The 17451-nt window shown below is 39.2% G+C and overlaps 1 protein-coding gene across 4 annotated transcripts in view; it reads right to left on the reverse strand.

Moving 5' to 3' along the window:
* Senp8 (SUMO peptidase family member, NEDD8 specific) overlaps positions 1 to 17451 on the reverse strand; it is an 18926-nt gene that overhangs the window by 1050 nt on the left and 425 nt on the right. For 2 of the 4 annotated variants that reach the window (XM_031343719.1, XM_031343720.1), the window contains one exon: positions 1558 to 3025. In XM_031343719.1, the coding sequence (XP_031199579.1) occupies positions 2345 to 2989 (645 nt within the window). In that variant the 5' untranslated portion in view covers positions 2990 to 3025 and the 3' untranslated portion in view covers positions 1558 to 2344. Of the gene's footprint in view, positions 1 to 1557; positions 3026 to 8152; positions 8314 to 17451 lie in introns of those variants that run through there. The other 2 variants (XM_031343718.1, XM_031343717.1) reach the window with 2 other exon arrangements.

The raw sequence follows: 17451 nt of genomic DNA on the forward strand, positions 1-17451 counted from the left end.
TGCCTGGCTATTTTTTTTTAAGATAATTTATTTATTATATTTGTAAATATACGGTAGCTGTCTTCAGACTTCTCAGAAAAGGGCGTCAGATCTCATTACGGATGGTTGTGAGCCACCATGTGGTTGCTGGGATTTGAACTCAGGACCTTCAGAAGAGCAGTCAGTGCTCTTAACTGCTGAGCCATCCCTCCAGCCCTTGATGTCAACATTTTCAAATGATATAGTCAATATTCTCTTACACTTCTTTATATATATTGTGAGTAGTTACAAGTGTGCCAAGGTGTACATTGGGAGGCAGAGGACAACTTACAAGGAGCCGATTCCCTCATCCTAAGTAGGACCTGTGGGTCAAATCAGGCTTGGTGGCAAGTGTCTTAACCCTCTGGGCTGTCTCACAAAGCCTACTCAACATATTTTTTAAAAAAGGCTAACTTGAGGTTTGATTTCAAACGTCATGTATTTGGAAAAAGATTGTATATTTTTATATTTTTAAATAAATAGTTTAGCTAAAAAAAATAATTCTAGGACAAACCTTAGTGAATTAGATAAGACTGCTCTCACATGCATTAGCTTTTAAAGGGGAGACAGGCTGATGTTTAAGCAAACAAACATACTTTGTATTATCTGAAAGCTAACCTTCCCCTGGGAGGGCAGACTCTGCGATGATGGTCTAGATCAGCTGCCTAAGCCGCCAGTCAGTGAAATGACACTGCTTGCCGCCCTTCTCTCCACTGGTGGCCTATCAGACAGAACCTGTGTCCTTATGCCTGCTCTCCCTGTTCTGTCTGTTTTATCTATGGCTCACTGCCAGTTTCTAACATTTTCCTGCCTATCTTTCATTAAGTCTTTTGGTTTGAAACAGACTAACTTGAAGTGCACCCCCCTCCTTTTTTGCTTTTTCTAACTTGTTTCAGATCCCATACACTGAAGCCTGCTTATGCAGCCTGTGCTTTTACACGTTTACCATCTTCCCCTTCCTGGCTCCAGGGAGCTGAGTAACTACCTCTGTAGTTGCTGACTGGAGAGGTTATTTTGGGTCATGAAGGCTGGGGTCAGGGTTAGAGTTGAGAAGTAGCTGAAGTCAGTTTCAGTGAATGAATCACATCTTTGGGTTTTACATCCCATATACATTGCAAATTGTTATCGGGGTCTAATTAATGTGTGTGTCCAACTTTTTGTGTTAATTATTTGAGACAACTAGAAAAACTTATCAATAGCTTTGTGGGGGACAGTACTTCTTTTTAGTCTTGGCCCTGTATTTTAAAATGATATCATCTGTATTTTGGATTAAGTTTGAGGAAGGTGACTTTTTTTCTTCCTTTATATTTAAAAAATAAACTGCTTCTATGTTTTAGATCATTAATAACATGGAGATCACCATGACATACCTGAAAAAAAATTCTGCTAGATTAGTGTAAAAGCTATAACTACCAAAAGTAGAAACATGTCTGAAAACTAACAGCTAATCTTGGTTATCAACTGTGAGCTTGAGAACCAATGCATGCTAGGAAAGGGAGGGACTATGTCCATGTAAAGGACAAGGAGCAAAATCATTACCACTTAGAGCTGAGTCACCCACTGAGGAAAACAAGAGATGCACCACATGCCAGCAGGTGGTTTTGTTCAGTTTTGTTTTAATTTACCACAATTTGGAATTGAGTTCAAGCCTTCCTGTACACCACAGCAGGTGCTCTTCCTCAAAGTTCCCAGCCCACAGCTATTTATTTTAATGAAATTCCATGTTCTTAAAGCATTCCAGGAAATAAAGATGAGCTAAAGTCATCTTTATTAAGTATTTGCAGATGAGAAAGCCTTTGCACCAGAGAATGCCTTATTTTTATAAATTGAAGGCCTTAAGTAGAGTTAGGTAATGATCCAATTCCAGTTGGATGCCTCTTTCACTATGGCTGGGAAACAAAGATGTTGGTTCTTCTGCTGTTTTCTTCATGCATGTCTTTAGATCTCATATGTTATTGATTTGCTTTGGAACATTACTTCTTCTTTGGAATAAGCCAACAAGGAAGGGAGACCAAAAGGGATAATAGTTTTATACTAACAAGAAAAGAAGACTCTTACTTGAAACTGTATAATGAGTGTTTTTGTTTTTTTTTTTAAGGTTTTGGTACATAAGTTCAAGACATTTTCAAAGAATGTACTGCTTTCCTCAGGGTTACAGTGAAACTTCCCATTCAGAGAACACAGAGGATGACATTCTTTCAGAACAATAAAGAAGCAGGAATAGTAAACTTTCATGTACTAGTGCTTTCCCCTCAGGCACTGAGGCTGTCACCATAGAGAAAGGCAGAAAGACCAGACTTCAAACATCACAAGCATTCTTCGGTAGCTACTTCGTTTTTTTAGCAAGTCTGGCAATTAGGTCTTTCCATTCTTCTCTCTTCTTTGTGATGTATGTCGGGGTGAGTAGCTGCAGTGGGGATTCTGGCTGTTGTCTAAAGAGATTCTGACACAAGGCCTCGGTGTTACATATCACGTACATCCCACAGTCATAGCTGTTCTGTTGAGCTGGGGCTTTCTCTTCCACAAAGACCAGTTTGTCTCCTTTGCTCCCTAAGAAAGCCTTCAGTTTCTCTGCTACCTGCTCTGCATGGATTGAGTTGCTCCTGCTATGGGAATCATAATGAAAGAAGCTATTTTTATCTTGGAGATAAACCAACAAACTCCAGTGGGTACCTCCGGCTGCCTGGTTAGAATTATCATTGATAGCTAAAAACACCACTCTTTTGTGGGGAAGATCCAGGGGTTCAAGGAACATAGCAATCTCTGCAGGGCTGCTGGTACACTTAATGAACTGGGTGACTTCAGGGCTGATGAAGCAGACATGGTCTGAGCAGTCATGAAACTGACTATTGGCAAAGTATTCAAAGGCAAACCCAATAATGTGGTCGTTGAGCCAGCTTGGAGGGTCCAATAGTGAGACATCTGATTGCCGCAACAGACTGTCCATATAACTCAAGATCACAGGGTCCATCTTGTATTGAGCAGGGATTCTCAGAAATTCCAGAAGCTGAAGGAGAGTCAGAAGACAATATTTAGTGCTGAATGTGATATTGGGTTATAAATAGTAGCTACTCTTACAGGATTGGGGTAAATATGACAGGTAGTTCAAAATTTTTTGTTTTTTATTTTTTGAGACAGGGTTTCTCTGTGTAGCCCCGGGTATCCTGGAACTCACTCTGTAGACCAGGCTAGCCTCAAACTCAGAAATCCACCTGCCTCTGCCTCCCAAGTGCTGGGATAAAAGGCGTGCGCCACCACTGCCTGGCAGTTCTACAGTTTTTAATCAATAATTTCCACCAGTGCTAACATCATAAACACTAAAGCCTGGCAGTGGTGGTGCTGCCTTTAATCCTAGCACTTGGGAGGCAGAGGCAGGCAGATTTCTAAATTCAAGGCCACTGAGTTCGAGGTCTAGAGTGAGTTCCAGGATAGCCAGAGCTATACAGAAAAACTCTGTCTCGCCGAGCGAAAAACTCTGTCTCAAAAAAAAAAAAGAAAAGAAAAGAAAAGAAAAAAAACAAACAAAAGAACACACTAAAGAAAGTTCAGCTTATGTACAGGACATGAATAATTAGAATGAAATTGAAAATTTTCAGAGACAGTATAGAATTTTAATTTTATATTTAGATGTAGAGACTGGTTAGAATTATAACTGATGGTATAAAATCTGTCTCAAAAAATAAAAAACAAAATCCATAGCAGTAAACACATTCTAACTCTAATGAATATGCACAGTCAGGCATGGTGGTGCATGCCTGTAATCCCTATATTTGGTAGGGAGGGGCAGGAGGATCAGGAGTTCATGGTCAATCTTAGCTACAGAGTGAGTCTTAGGTCTCCTGGAGCTACATGAGACTGTCTCAAAATGATAACAATGAACATGAGATCTTGTTTCAATATGAAAATGCATGAAACCCCCAACAAATTATTTTTATACTAAAGGTGAATGAAATAGTTTCCATTACAGCACTGATTTTAAACAGCTAAGATAAGTATTTCTTCCTTCCATAATAGAAAGTGACAGTGGTGAGGGCTACAGTGAAAAGTGTGGACACCTCAAGAATAGAAAACCATGCAGATAAAAGTAACACAAATGAAACCTATTTCTAATTCTGTCCAGCTTTATGCATAAGTCATGATTTTGCTTATTTCCCATCTTTAAACTTCAGTGAGTGGGATAAAGACTATGTAATTAATGTTTATAATGTCTGTCAGAAGTTCTTTTGACATTGTGATACATATGTACATAGGAATCAGGGTTCTTGGCTTAGTTTTAACACTGATTTGCTACTATCATTTTGAGCAATGAATTAAGTAGTTTTGTTATTTTTGAAAATTCACATGTATTTATTGTTTGTGTGTATATGTGTATATTTGGATGTGCATGTCATGATGCACATGTGATGGTCAGGGGACAACCTGCAGGAGTTAATTTTCTCCTTCTATCTTGTGGGTTCAGGATATTGAACTCACGTGACCAGGCTTGCATAGCAACTGCTTTCTCTTGATAACCTATACTGTTGACCCTCTGTCTTGGTTTTGGTCACCAGTAAAAAGAGCATTTAAAAAAAAAAGAACATTACATAACTCAGAGCTGCAAAGAAGGCCAAACAAGTTCTCTCGAAGATAATTAAAGAGTTTATTTGAGATAGGCTCTTTCTATAAAGACTTGGTAGGCCTGGAACTCATTATGTAGACCTGCTTTGAACTCAAACAAATCCTTCTGTCTCTGTCTCCTGAGTGCTAGGATTAAAGGTATACATCAAATAAGGCCAGTTTTTGTGTGTGTGTGTGTGTATTTTTTTCATGCTATCAACTAGATGACACGATAGATACAATCAGAAAATCCAACTAGCACTATAAACCAATTAAAGCAAATGGAGGCTGGAAACAAAATATTCATATTCACTTGTTTAAATACCAGGTTGGTTAATTTAGAGGAAACACAGGCCAGGTGTCTCTGGGATTAGCGTGCATGTGAACAGCCAAGGCTGTGCTAACAAGGCAAACCTGCAGGTGGAGAAGATGGCTCACGTGAGCCTACAGACCCAACTGAGATAGTGTTAACTGTTGCGCACTGAGCTGGCCACTCAGCAGCACTTCTAAAATCACAGGCAGATTGAAAGAAAAAAACAAAGCATAATATAAGAACACAGAATTATGACATCAATCTAACCAACCCTAACCATTAGATAATTATTCTTACCATTTGGTTATACTTCAAAAAGCCATACAAGTTTGATATAACCAATTCCATATAATCGAAATCATATAAAACCATAAACAAAGCTGGACAGTGGTGGTGCATACCTTTAGTTCACAGCACTTGGTTGGCCCGCCAGGTGGATCTGTGAGTTTGATGCCAGCCTGGTCTACAGAAACAGTTCCAGGAAAGCCAGGGCTACACAGAGAAACCCTGTCTTGATAAACCAAACCAAAACTACAAAAAGATGAAAAAAGATACCTTTCAAGAAAAAATGCTAAAGTAAAATGAGGTGATTAATGATATCAGTATCTTTTTTATTTTTCTTTATTTTTTGGTTTTTTGAGACAGGGTTTCTCTGTATAGCCCTGGCTGTCCTGGAACTCACTCTGTAGACCAGGCTGGCCTTCAACTTAGAAATCTACCTGCCTCTGCCTCCCAATGCTGGGATTAAAGGTGTACAACATCACTACACGGCATATCAGTATCTTATAAAGTAAAATGAGGTGATAATGACAGTCATATACACACAGCATGTGATAATCTGAAAAACTTCAAAACAATATGACTGCTTATGAAAAACTACATGTATTTTTGAATACATAGAATACCATAATTAAGAGATTAAAAATAGGGGGCTGGTGAGATGGCTCAACAGGGAAGAGCACAGACTGCTCTTCGGAAGGTCTTGAGTTCAAATCCCAGCAACCACATGGTGGCTCACAACCACCCGTAATGAGATCTGACGCCCTCTTCTGGTGTGTTTGAATACAGCTACAGTGTACTTACATATAATAAATAAATAAATCTTTAAAAAAAAAGAGAATTAAAAATACTTTGAGGGCTGGAGAGATGGCTCAGCAGTTAAGAGCACCAACTGCTCTTACAGAGGCCTACATTCAATTCCTAGCAGCCACATGGCTCACAACCATCTGTAATGGGATCTGATTCCTTCTTCTGGTGTGTCTGAAGACATTTACAGTGTACACATATACATAAAATAAAGCTTTTAAAAAATATTTTGAAGCCGAGCGGTGGTGGCACACGCCTTTAATCCCAGCACTTGGGAGGCAGAGGCAGGCAGATTTCTGAGTTCAAGACCAGCCTGGTCTACAGAGGGAGTTCCAGGACAGCCGGCGCTATACAGAGAAACCCTGTCTTGAAAACCCCCCAGCCCCCCAAAAATATTTTGAGACAAAGTCTCTCTTGGTAAGAAACCCTGGCTGTTCTTAAACTTGTTATGTAGATCAGGCTGGCCTGAAATTTCAGGTAATCCTCCTTCATTGGCCTGCCAAGTACAAATTAAGGCTTTTTTTGTTTTGTTTTGTTTTGTTTTGTTTGATTTTTCGAGACAGGGTTTCTCTGTATAACCCTGGCTGTCCTGGAACTCACTCTGTAGACCAGATTGGCCTGGAACTCTGAAATCCGCCTGCCTCTGCCTCCCAAGCGCTAGGGTTAAAGGCGTGCGCCACCACTGCCTGGCACAAATTAAGTTTTTATTGAAAAAGAACAACAGTGCTAGGAGAGGAGCTCAGTGGCAGCCCATTTGCCTGTCATGTGCAAGGCCCTGGATTTTTACACCTGGTGCAAAAGCAAGAGAATTGGGGGTGGGGCTGGGGCCGGGGTTGGGGCTTGGGAGATGAATAGGAAAGAATAACTAGAGTTCAGACAAACTGGAGTCAGGAGTGAAGTCAACGAGGCATAGAGCACATTGGTTATGAGTGAGCCACAAACTTGGCTCCAAGCTTTTTGGCAGCTAATCAGAGAGTTAAGTTAAATATTCACAATGTCCATAAGGTAAAAATAAAATTCTTACTCAGGAGATGTAACAGCGTCCTTTGTATTAATATCTAATAGTTTTTTTTATTTGTGTTTTGAGACAGGGTCTAACACCATAACCCAGGATGGCCTAGAACTTGCTATGTAGCCCATGCTAGCTTCTAATTCACAGTGATCCTGTCTCAGTCTCACAAGAGTCGATTATCAGCATGAGCTATCACTTCAGGCTTTTGATAGTTTTTTTTCTTTTTTTCAAGAGATATTCATAGAAGAAAACATGTTATACCATAATTTGTATGTTCTTTATGACAGATGTAAAAGTTGAAATAGGATTGTTTAGAAAAATGATCCTGTTGCGCAGTGGTGGTACACGCCTTTAATCCCAGCACTTGGGAGGCAGAGGCAGGTGGATTTCTGAGTTCAAGGCTAGCCTGGACAACCAGGGCTACACAGAAAAACCTTGTCTTGAAAAATCAAAAAAAAAAAATCCTTTTAATATTAGGGCTGATAACAAATGACAGTGTAGTCAGTTTGTCAGTATAGATTGGTGGAGACTAAGTACTTGACTTGATATAAGATTATCTTACTATCAAGGAAATGGCTAATCACATGTGTCAAGCCAGGCTTCCTGGATACAGTTTTCCTTTATACCAGAGGTTCTCAATCTGTGGGTTGCAACCCTTTTGGAAGTTGAATATCAGACATTCTGCATATCAGATATTTACATTACAATTCACAACAGTAGCAAAATTATAATCTTATGGTTGGGGGTCACCACAACATGAGGAACTGTATTAAAGGGTCGCAGCATGAGGAAGGTTGAGAACCATTGTTTTATACCATCAATAACCACAGTATAGGAGTGAATGTCAGGATATACAACCTGGGAAATATCTGAACTGTCTGTTAAGTCTCTATAACCCCCAGCTTAGTAGCCAGTTAAAAATATACATAAGCCTGTAAGACAAGTACCTGAATAGACAGTTTGCCTCACCATGGACGAAGTGACCACAAGACTTCACATTCACATGGTGTTCGTTCTGTCACCTCCTACTATCTCCTCATCTTCTAACCTGTATCTGCCTACACTCCATCTATTCCAGTCAGCTCAGCATACTTAAAAGCATCTTTCCTACTTATTTACTTACTTACTGGTTGGTTGAAGCAAGGTCTCATGTAGCCTACAATGGCTCCAAACTTAGGCTGATCCCCAGCCTCAGCTGGCTTCCTGAGTGAGTCATCATTCCTAGTGAGGCTTAGATTTTATTCAACTAGTTTTTGTGGATAGCTCGATGGGAGAACGTTTGTCTAGCATGCATATAGCTCTGTGTCTGATCCCCAGCACCTAAAAACAGGGGGAAAGTTTTGTGTTTGGTTTGAGTTTTAAAACTCCCAAATGGGGGTTGGACAGACTGTTCAGCAGTTAAGAGTGCTTACTGATTGATCTTCTGGGCAGCTCACAGATGTCTTTACCTCCAAGGGGTCTGATGCTCATATCTCTGAGAGCATGCGCGCGTGCACACACACACACACACACAGACACATGCAGACATACACAGACCTACATAGACACAAATTTAAAAAAATCAAGTATACAGACCAAAGTTTGATTTGATTTCATAGAGTATGACCATGATAGTTAAACACCCTGAATTCTAATGAAAACAGAACTAAACTAGGCTTAGGCCAAACCACTCTGGCCAAGAAAAGAACTCTAAACTTTCAACCTAAATATTTATAGATTTGGTTCTGTTATGTATCAGTTGTGTAAAACAAATAAACTATTTTCATTAAGTCATAATTTCCTCATCTGTAAAGTGAGACTATTATTGTACAATTTTTTCCTAGGGTATATGTCACTGTAAAATGAAGAAATATCGGTAAGATAAAGATTAAGGCATAAGGTTGTAATAGATATCTACTATGTCACCAAAATTCTTTACATCCAGAGGATGGGGAGATAGTTCAAAAATAACATTTGAAAATAATTTGATGTTTATTAGTATTAGAAGATCAGGCCTAGATGGGTTGCACACCTTAAATCCCAGCAGTCAGGAGAATCTCTACAGAGTGAGTTCCAGGCCAGACAGGTCTACATAGAGAAACCCTGTTTCACAAAAATAAAACAAAACAAAACCAAAAAACAAAAAAACCTCAAAAAAAACCCCAAAAAACAAAAAACAAAAACAAAAACAAAACCCCTCACTTTTGTTTCCATTTCCCCCAGTTACTTTAATGGAACCCTAAAGCATTGGAGATTTGTATAAAGCGTTATGTAAAAATTACCATCAAGTTCTATATAAGTCTCTCAAGTACAGAGATTAGATTTTATTGAGTCACATATATATAAATATACATATATACATATATTTATTTATTTATTTATTTAATATGAGTGCCCTGCTGCATATATATCGACCTGCCTGAAGAGGGCATCAGATCCCCCCATAGATGGTTGTGAGTCACCAAGTGGTTGCTGGGAATTGAACTCAGGATTTCTGGAAGAGCAGTCAGTGCTCTTAACCACAGAGCCATCTCTCCAGCCCTGAGTCATATATTTTTAATGCCTCACAAATTGGAAAGATTTAATAAGTGGATATTCTACCTGACTAAAATTGAGAGTTCTATTCTGAAAATTTCTTAGAAACACAAAACTATCACAAAGGGAATTTTCTTGTTTTGTTTTGAAACAGGGTTTTTCTGTATACTCCTGCTATCCTGGAACTTACTCTGTAGACCAGGCTGGCCTCAATGTCAGAGATCTGCCTGCCTCTGTCTTTCAAGTGCTAGGATTAAAGGCATGCTCAACCATGCTGGGCCTTCACTCTTAACTTATTTAAAAGCATTTAAAATTATTATTTAGTGTATGTTTGAGGTTATGCATGTCATGATATGCAGATAGAAGTCAGAGGAAGACAACTTTTGGGAATTCGTTTCTTCTTTCCACCAACTGAGACTTTTGAGGATTAAACTCAGTGAGGACTAGAGGCAAGTGCTTTTATCTACTGAGCCATCTTGCTTGCACCTTGTTATGTTTTGGACCAGGGAAAATGACTAGATGATCCTTTTTGAAATGTATTCTAATACTAACACTTTCTATTTGCTATTTCATAACTAGAAATAGCTATCAATGGCCAAAATACCATGGGCCAGTCAGGCCAGGTGGTACGGTATAGACCTATAATCCCTGGGGCTTGGAGGCTGGGGCAAGAGGTAAATTAAAGGTCTGCCTTGATTGCAGAGAAAGTTCAAGGCAAGCTTAGACAGTTTAGCAATTTTAATTTTATATAGCTATTTTATATAGTTACAGGTTTCTTGGAATATTAAAAATTAATGTAAGAACAATTTTTCATTTAAGACAGTAAGATTATACAGTAAGTCGCCTTTTTGTGTGTGTGGTATATATGAGGGCAGAGGTCAACGTTGGGTTGACCCTCAATGGCTTATCACCTATTTTTGAGAATGGATCTCTCACTGAACCTAGATTTCCCTGAATTGGCTAGATTGGCTGTCAAGCAAGAACTAGAGATCCTTTTAACTTTTTACCAAGTATAGTGTTTGCCACCATGCCTGCTGTTGTACATTGGTGTTAAGGATTTGAACTCAAGTATTTGTGTTTCTGTGGCAGATGCTTTACTGAGCCATCTCTCCAGCCCAAGATGCCATTCTTAATCAGCTTGAGAATGTAAATGGGTCTGTAAGGGTGACAAAGAAGATAAAACTGGACTTCAAATGATTAAAAATAAGTTCTGCAGCTGCTGGGTGTGGTAGCACATGCCTATAATTCTAGCACTGAGGATGCGCAAGCAGGAGGATCATGAGTTCAACTCTAGTCTAGGTTCATGGTGACTTACTTCATTAGCCCTCCCCCCCCAAAAAAAAAGTAAGTAAAATTTCAACTGGCAAAAACCTAAAGTTAAATATTAAGTTCTAAAAATATTACTTATCTTAGTCACCTTCTTACTGTTGTGATAAGATGGCATGACTAGTGAACTTATGGAAGAATTTATTTAGGGTATAGTTTAAGAGGGTTAACTATGACTTCCATGTCATGTTGTCATGTTCCATGACCATCATGTCAGGGAACATGGCAACAAGGAAGGAAGCATGGTGCTGAGCAGATGCTGAGAGCTATTTGAGATACAACCACAAAGAGAGAGAGCTAACCGGGAATGACATGATCTCTTTAAACCTCAAAGTCCACACCCAGTGCCATACCTCCTCCAGCAAGGCCACATTTCCTAACCCTTCTCAAGCAGTCTCCGCAACAGAGGACCAAGTATTCAAATATTGAGTCTCTGGATGCCATTCTCATTCAAACTAACACAACACTAAATTTTTATTCTGGTAGAAGAGGCCTTCCATGTAAGTAAAACAAGTACATAAACCCAAGACTATAAAGCAAAATGACAGAAATAGCTGCAAAATTGTAAGACAGACATAAAAACATAGCATAAACAAATCTTTAATGTCAAGTAATAAAGACATATATTTGCTATCTATCTATCTATCTATCTATCTATCTATCTATATATATATATTATGCATCTATAATGTTTATAAGAAAATAGTTCTCAAAAATAAAAAAATTAGCCAGGAGGTGGTGGCGCATGCCTTTAATCCCAGTACTTGGGAGGCAGAGGCAGGCGGATTTCTGAGTTCGAGGCCAGCCTGGTCTACAGAGTGAGTTCTAGGACTTACCCAGAGAAATCCTGTCTTGGAAAAAATAATTAACAAAACAGATCTAAGTTATAAAGATACAATAGAGAAAAAATAAAATGAAGAAAATGCCAATAAGCGTTCTCATTTTCATCATTGAAGAGAATGGGGTTAAAACACAGGGCCAGGAGGGATGCCTCAGCAGTTAAGAGGACTAACTGCTCTTCTAGAGGACCTGGGTTTGATACCCAGTACCCACAAGGCAGCTTATAATCCTCTGGAACTCCAGTTCCAGGGGATCTGATACTCTGCTTGCCTCTGAGGGCACTGCATGCATATGGTACACAGACATGCAGGCAAAACACATACATAAAACAAAAAAATACATCTAATTTTTTTTCTAGTTGGGGTGATAGTTTACCCTATAGGGAGAAACATACATACTACTAATGATCTCTAATATAGGGGAATTGTATAAGGAAACTGCACTGCTGGAGGGATTAGAATTCTTTTGGAAAAGGCCTGTAAGCAGTACCTATTAAACTTTTAAAGTATATACATCCTTTTTTTTTTTTTAAAGAATGTGTCCTTTTTTTTTTTTTAAAAGATGTATTTATTATTCTATAATGAGTACACTGCAGCTGACACACCAGAAGAGGGCATCAGATCTCATTACAGATGGTTGTGAGCCACCATGTGGTTGCTGGGGTTTGAACTCACGACCTTCGGAAGAGCAGACAGTGCTCTTACCCGCTGAACCAACTCACCAGCCCAAGTATATACATCCTTAAGACCAGCAGTTCTACACTGAAGAATTTCTCCTAGAGAAAGGTACATCAACGTAAATAAGAGAATATTTGTAGCTGAGCATAGTGCCCATGCCTCAAATCTGAGGTCAGTGTAGGTAGGCAATTTAGGAAACTGTTTCAAGACAAAACAAGACAAAAACAAAAGGCTGGGATATGGTCAAGCATTTTCAAAGCACGCACAGGACACTAAATTCAATTCTAAACATGCACGCACTCGCGCGTGTGGCGCGCGCACACACACACACACACACACACACACACACACACACACACACAATATGCTATGAATCATAAAAGGAATTTTATTCACCATTTAGCATTTTGACTTCAAGAGTACAGTTTATGATTGTCATGCTCTTCCTTGCCTGTAATATAAACTTAGTATGTATAAAGTACTATTAAATCCTTTGTTGGGAGGTCAGGATCTCATGAAGCTCAGACTGGCCTTGAATTTGTGAAGTAGTTTAAGACGATCTTCAACTTTTTCTTTGAAATAGGGTTTCTCCACATATTCCTTGTTGCCTTAAGACTTATGAGGTAACTAGGCTGACCTTGAATCTATAGAGATTAAAGGTGTGCACCACCATGCCTGGGACATTTTTTTTTAAAGATTTTATTTATTTATTTTATATATATGAGTACACTATATACACTGTCACTGTCTTAAGACAGACCAGAAGAGGGCATCAGATCTCATTACAGATGGTTGTGAGCTACCTTATGGTTGCTGGGAATTGAACCCAGGACCTCTGGAAGAGCAGTCAGTGCTCTTAACTGCTGAGTCATCTCTCCAGCCCCCTGGGACATCTTTTAATGTTATTTTTCTGTAAAATTCAAAGCCTGGCAGTAAAGAGGTAACTAATTACTAGAGTTACACAGCAGATAGTAGGGCCTTAGTAAGTAGCTAATGAATAATAGAATTCATGTTTTTGTGTTGAAATAAGGAAATATGGACTCTAATGGGATCTAGTCACGATATATATAGAACTTTCTGCCTTAGCAATTTGTCTTTAAATGTTGATGCTTGGGAGGTACAGGCAAGAGGATCAGGAATTCAAGGTCAGCTTCAGCTATATAGTGAATTCAAGACCAGTCTGGGATACAAACAAAACTCTGCCTTAAAAACAAACACAACCAACCATCGGGGAAAAAACAATAAAAAACCAAAACAAATGAACAAACAAACAAACAAACAACAACAACAAACCAGACAATCCCCACCAACCAGCCACTTACAGTATTGGACCAAGGTTGAATCATATATTAAGTAGGCCTAGCTACTTTGAGTTCTTTATTTGTTAATGTAAACTTAAAAGTTGTTACAAAAACACTTGAGAGAAAAGGAGTTAAGGGTAGAAATCCCCAGGCCTCTGTTTTATAGGAACCAAGTTCATCAGACCACTCTGAGAGAGTTGTATTCATTGGCCACCAGAGAAGGTAGGACTAAGATCTTTGAACCTATAATACAGATTCTCAAGATAATAGCTATAATTGAGACAACTGAGGGTTTCTCAGTGTCCAAAGTATGATATAGTACCTTTATAACAGATAATTATGGAAGAGGTAGCCATTTAATTGGAAGTTAGAGAAAGGGCCTTACAGAAAATTTTCTGTAAGTATTCAAATTCTTAAAAAGCTTCACTAACTTTCCGTGTTATTTCTAATGTAAGATAGTCTTGTTCCCATCCTCCCACCTCACAAAGGGACGAACAGCAGAACCTCACATTTTACAGAGCTTGAGTTTTCAGTCTGTGTTGAATAGAAAGTCAGTACAAGCAAGTTATATTAAAGAAGATGGCTTCTCAGAGAAGAGAACCTGGCTCTGGAAGTTAAGGAACTTTACTCATCTGATTAGTCGTTCTGAAACCCCACATTCATGTTTTAACTATACTCAATAAGCATATAATTCATGTACCAACTTGGATTTGATCAGTAAGTTGGTACACTCACTTGTGTCTAAAGGAGATGATTATCTGGGCCTTGAGAATTTTTTTTTTTTTTTTTGAGACAGGGTTTCTCTGTGTAGCCCTGGCTGTCCTGGAACTCACTCTGTAGACCAGACTGGCCTCAAACTCAGAAATCCACCTGCCTCTGCCTCCCAAGTGCTGGGATTAAAGGCATGCGCCACCACCACCTGGCGAGGATCTTTTTGTTAATGAGTTTTACTCATTTTAGGGGTTGAAAGGATTGACAAGAAGAAAAGTGTTCTCCCATCTTAGTAACAACCAGGTTTGACCCTGCTTCGCTTCTGAAATCAGATGAGATCTGGTTTGTGTAGTGTGGTATGGCTGTAGATGAGAAACAGGTGTCCTGGCTTCAAGTCCAACAGCTATACACACATGTATAGATGCAATCTGATCAACAAACTGTTATTAATATCTTTGAGCATGTGGTTAGGTTTCTGCTTTACACAAATACTAAAAATACTAAATAACTAGTAATACTAAAGGCTGGGCTTACCTCTTGTCCACCTAAGTTAGCAGTTGATGCATACTGGGGATCCATCCACGCTGGAGGTACAGTCTCAAGCTCTCTGGGATCCTCCAGCTTTACCCTTTCAAGTGCTAGGAGTATAGACATTCAATGCCCTATTGAGCCTCAAGGGTCAATTCACGTTTTCAAAATCAGTTTATTAGCTAGTTATTTGATTTCTACCTCACCACTGTGAAATTTTGAAACTGGAAATCCATAGAGCAGCGCATGATTAAAATTCAAAGGGTTTTAAGAACTTGGATTGAGGAAAAACATGTACTTTTATTTACAATTCATCCTGGCTCAAATTTAGCATTTTCTTCAATAATTGTAGGCAATCACTACAGTATTAACAGTCTTTGTCATTAAAAATCTGGTATCTTCACATCATATTACAGGTGTTACAGGTTATCTCAATATAATTTATATTCATTACTCTTTTGACATTATATAATTAGGCCTGTTGCTACATGCTACTTAATGTGCAAAGAAGTACATCTGCAGCTGCTACGCTACATATTTTAAGGTGTTTAAGTACTTAACATTGGTTTCTTACTTTTATGTATTTTACTGTATACATTTAAGTGAATTTTCTGAGATCAGCTTGACAGACCAAACTTCCAAAGGCATCTAGGCTGTAAGAGGTTAAGAGCTTTTTGTCATTTGTATTTATAAGTTGCTTACAGTTGATGATTTAAGTCCTGTAACGTGGACTTTAAGGCTCCTCATAATATATTCACATTTTATCATCTTCATCTCTCTCCCGGCCTACCCTTCTTTCATACTATGCTCTAGCCTTATCAGACAACACTCTTATCTGGAGGCAGACAGACAGGTTTTTTTGTTTTTTTGTATTAACCCTAGTTAACATATAGCAGCTATGCTTTACCTCATACAACTCTTTTCTGACTGTCAAGTGAATTACTCTTTGTTTAAAAGCCTGTTTCCCCCAATATTGTGCGACTGTAAGAGGGCTGCGTTTTACACATCTTTATATCTTGCTCTTAAATTAATAAATGAGCAAGCCACTTTGAATTGTCAAGGTAGAGTGTACAGGTATGTCTAGGGTGAGTAGATGTTGGGCGCAGAATCTCATCGTTGGCTCCTCTCTGTTTTGGGGGAGGGAATAAAAATGTAGATGGTTTTTGAGCTCTGAGCCTGGACATATAGCTTATACAACCGGGTTACCAGGAAGGGGAAGGGGCCTAATGGGGGTGATTTGATTAGGATTGGGGATGGGAAGCAGAAGTGGCAACCGATGCAAAGAGGATCTGAAAGGTTAAGTCTGCCTGGAGTCCCTGTTGCAAAAACTCCAAGCAAGAGCAAAACCCGAAAGAAGCTGGGGATAGAGTTCAGTGGCAGAGCACTGCCTAGCATGCGCAAAGCACTAGCTGCAAACTTCCTGCCCACATGCCCTCCCTCCTTCCTCTCCCACGCACATGGAACTGTCTTGACTGGAAAGGCAGGAGTGGCTTCCCTTCTCTCAGTTCCCATTATTTAATTCTTTCAATATTTTGCTCAAGTTGTTCATTTTATCTTCGATTCTTTGTTGTCAAAGGATTCCAAGGTTTCGGCAGAGGTTTCGAAATTAACTCCCTCAGTTTCTTGTCTGTTCCCACCATTCATCACTCCTGTGTAGTTTGATGGACTCTACCCTTAACTTTAGTCACCTAGTGAGCTACAGTTTATTGGAGGGGTCAATATTAGTTTTACTTAAAAAAAAAAAAAAAGCATCCCAGGTGATTCTAATGGACAAGACAGGCTCTACCTGTCTACCTGCTGTTCTCTCTTCTCTACCCCTCTTCACCCTTCTGTCAATAACTTTCAGGTTCCATGACTCACCCTTTCACCCCTCACGCCCACACCTCCCCAAGTCAGGACCGACCCAGAGCCCAGAAGATAGTGCTTGTTCTACTCACTGAGCTAAACTTTTTATTCTTTGAGGCAGGGTTTCACTATGTATCCCCTGCTAGCTTGAAACTCTCTACGCAGACCAGGTTGGCTTGCCTCTGCTCCCAAATGTATAAATTAAAGGTGTGTACCACCACCTCTGCCTTTTTTTTTTTTTTTTCAAATTGTCTTAGACTGGCTTTCTATTTGGTGATCTAGCTGCCTTATTCTTTCAGGAGCTAATAGGCCAGCCAACCCAGGCAATCAGTCATCTTTAAAACCAGGTCTTTGCACCTGCATCTGGTTCTTCATTTCTTTCACTCGTTATAAGTTAAGGTTTTTTCCCGCCTTGTAATCAAGATTTTGTTATGTACTCCAGGTTGGCTTTAAACTCACTTGCCACATAGTCTGGTTGTTTCAAACGGAAGTCTACCTGTGCGGTTTTTACTAGGTATATGTCAATCCTCTTGGCTTTTTACTCTTAGGTCGCTGTCACATGCTTTTGTACTAGCCATTCTCTCCTCCCATTTTCTTTCTGACCAGTTACAGCTCACCAGAGTTTTAACACAAATTCTCCACAGGCTTGAAAGTCATTTGGGTAAAGTCCTCTTCTGCAGTCAA

This window comes from Mastomys coucha, unplaced genomic scaffold, assembly GCF_008632895.1.
Source record: "Mastomys coucha isolate ucsf_1 unplaced genomic scaffold, UCSF_Mcou_1 pScaffold23, whole genome shotgun sequence".
Classification (NCBI taxonomy): domain Eukaryota; kingdom Metazoa; phylum Chordata; class Mammalia; order Rodentia; family Muridae; genus Mastomys; species Mastomys coucha.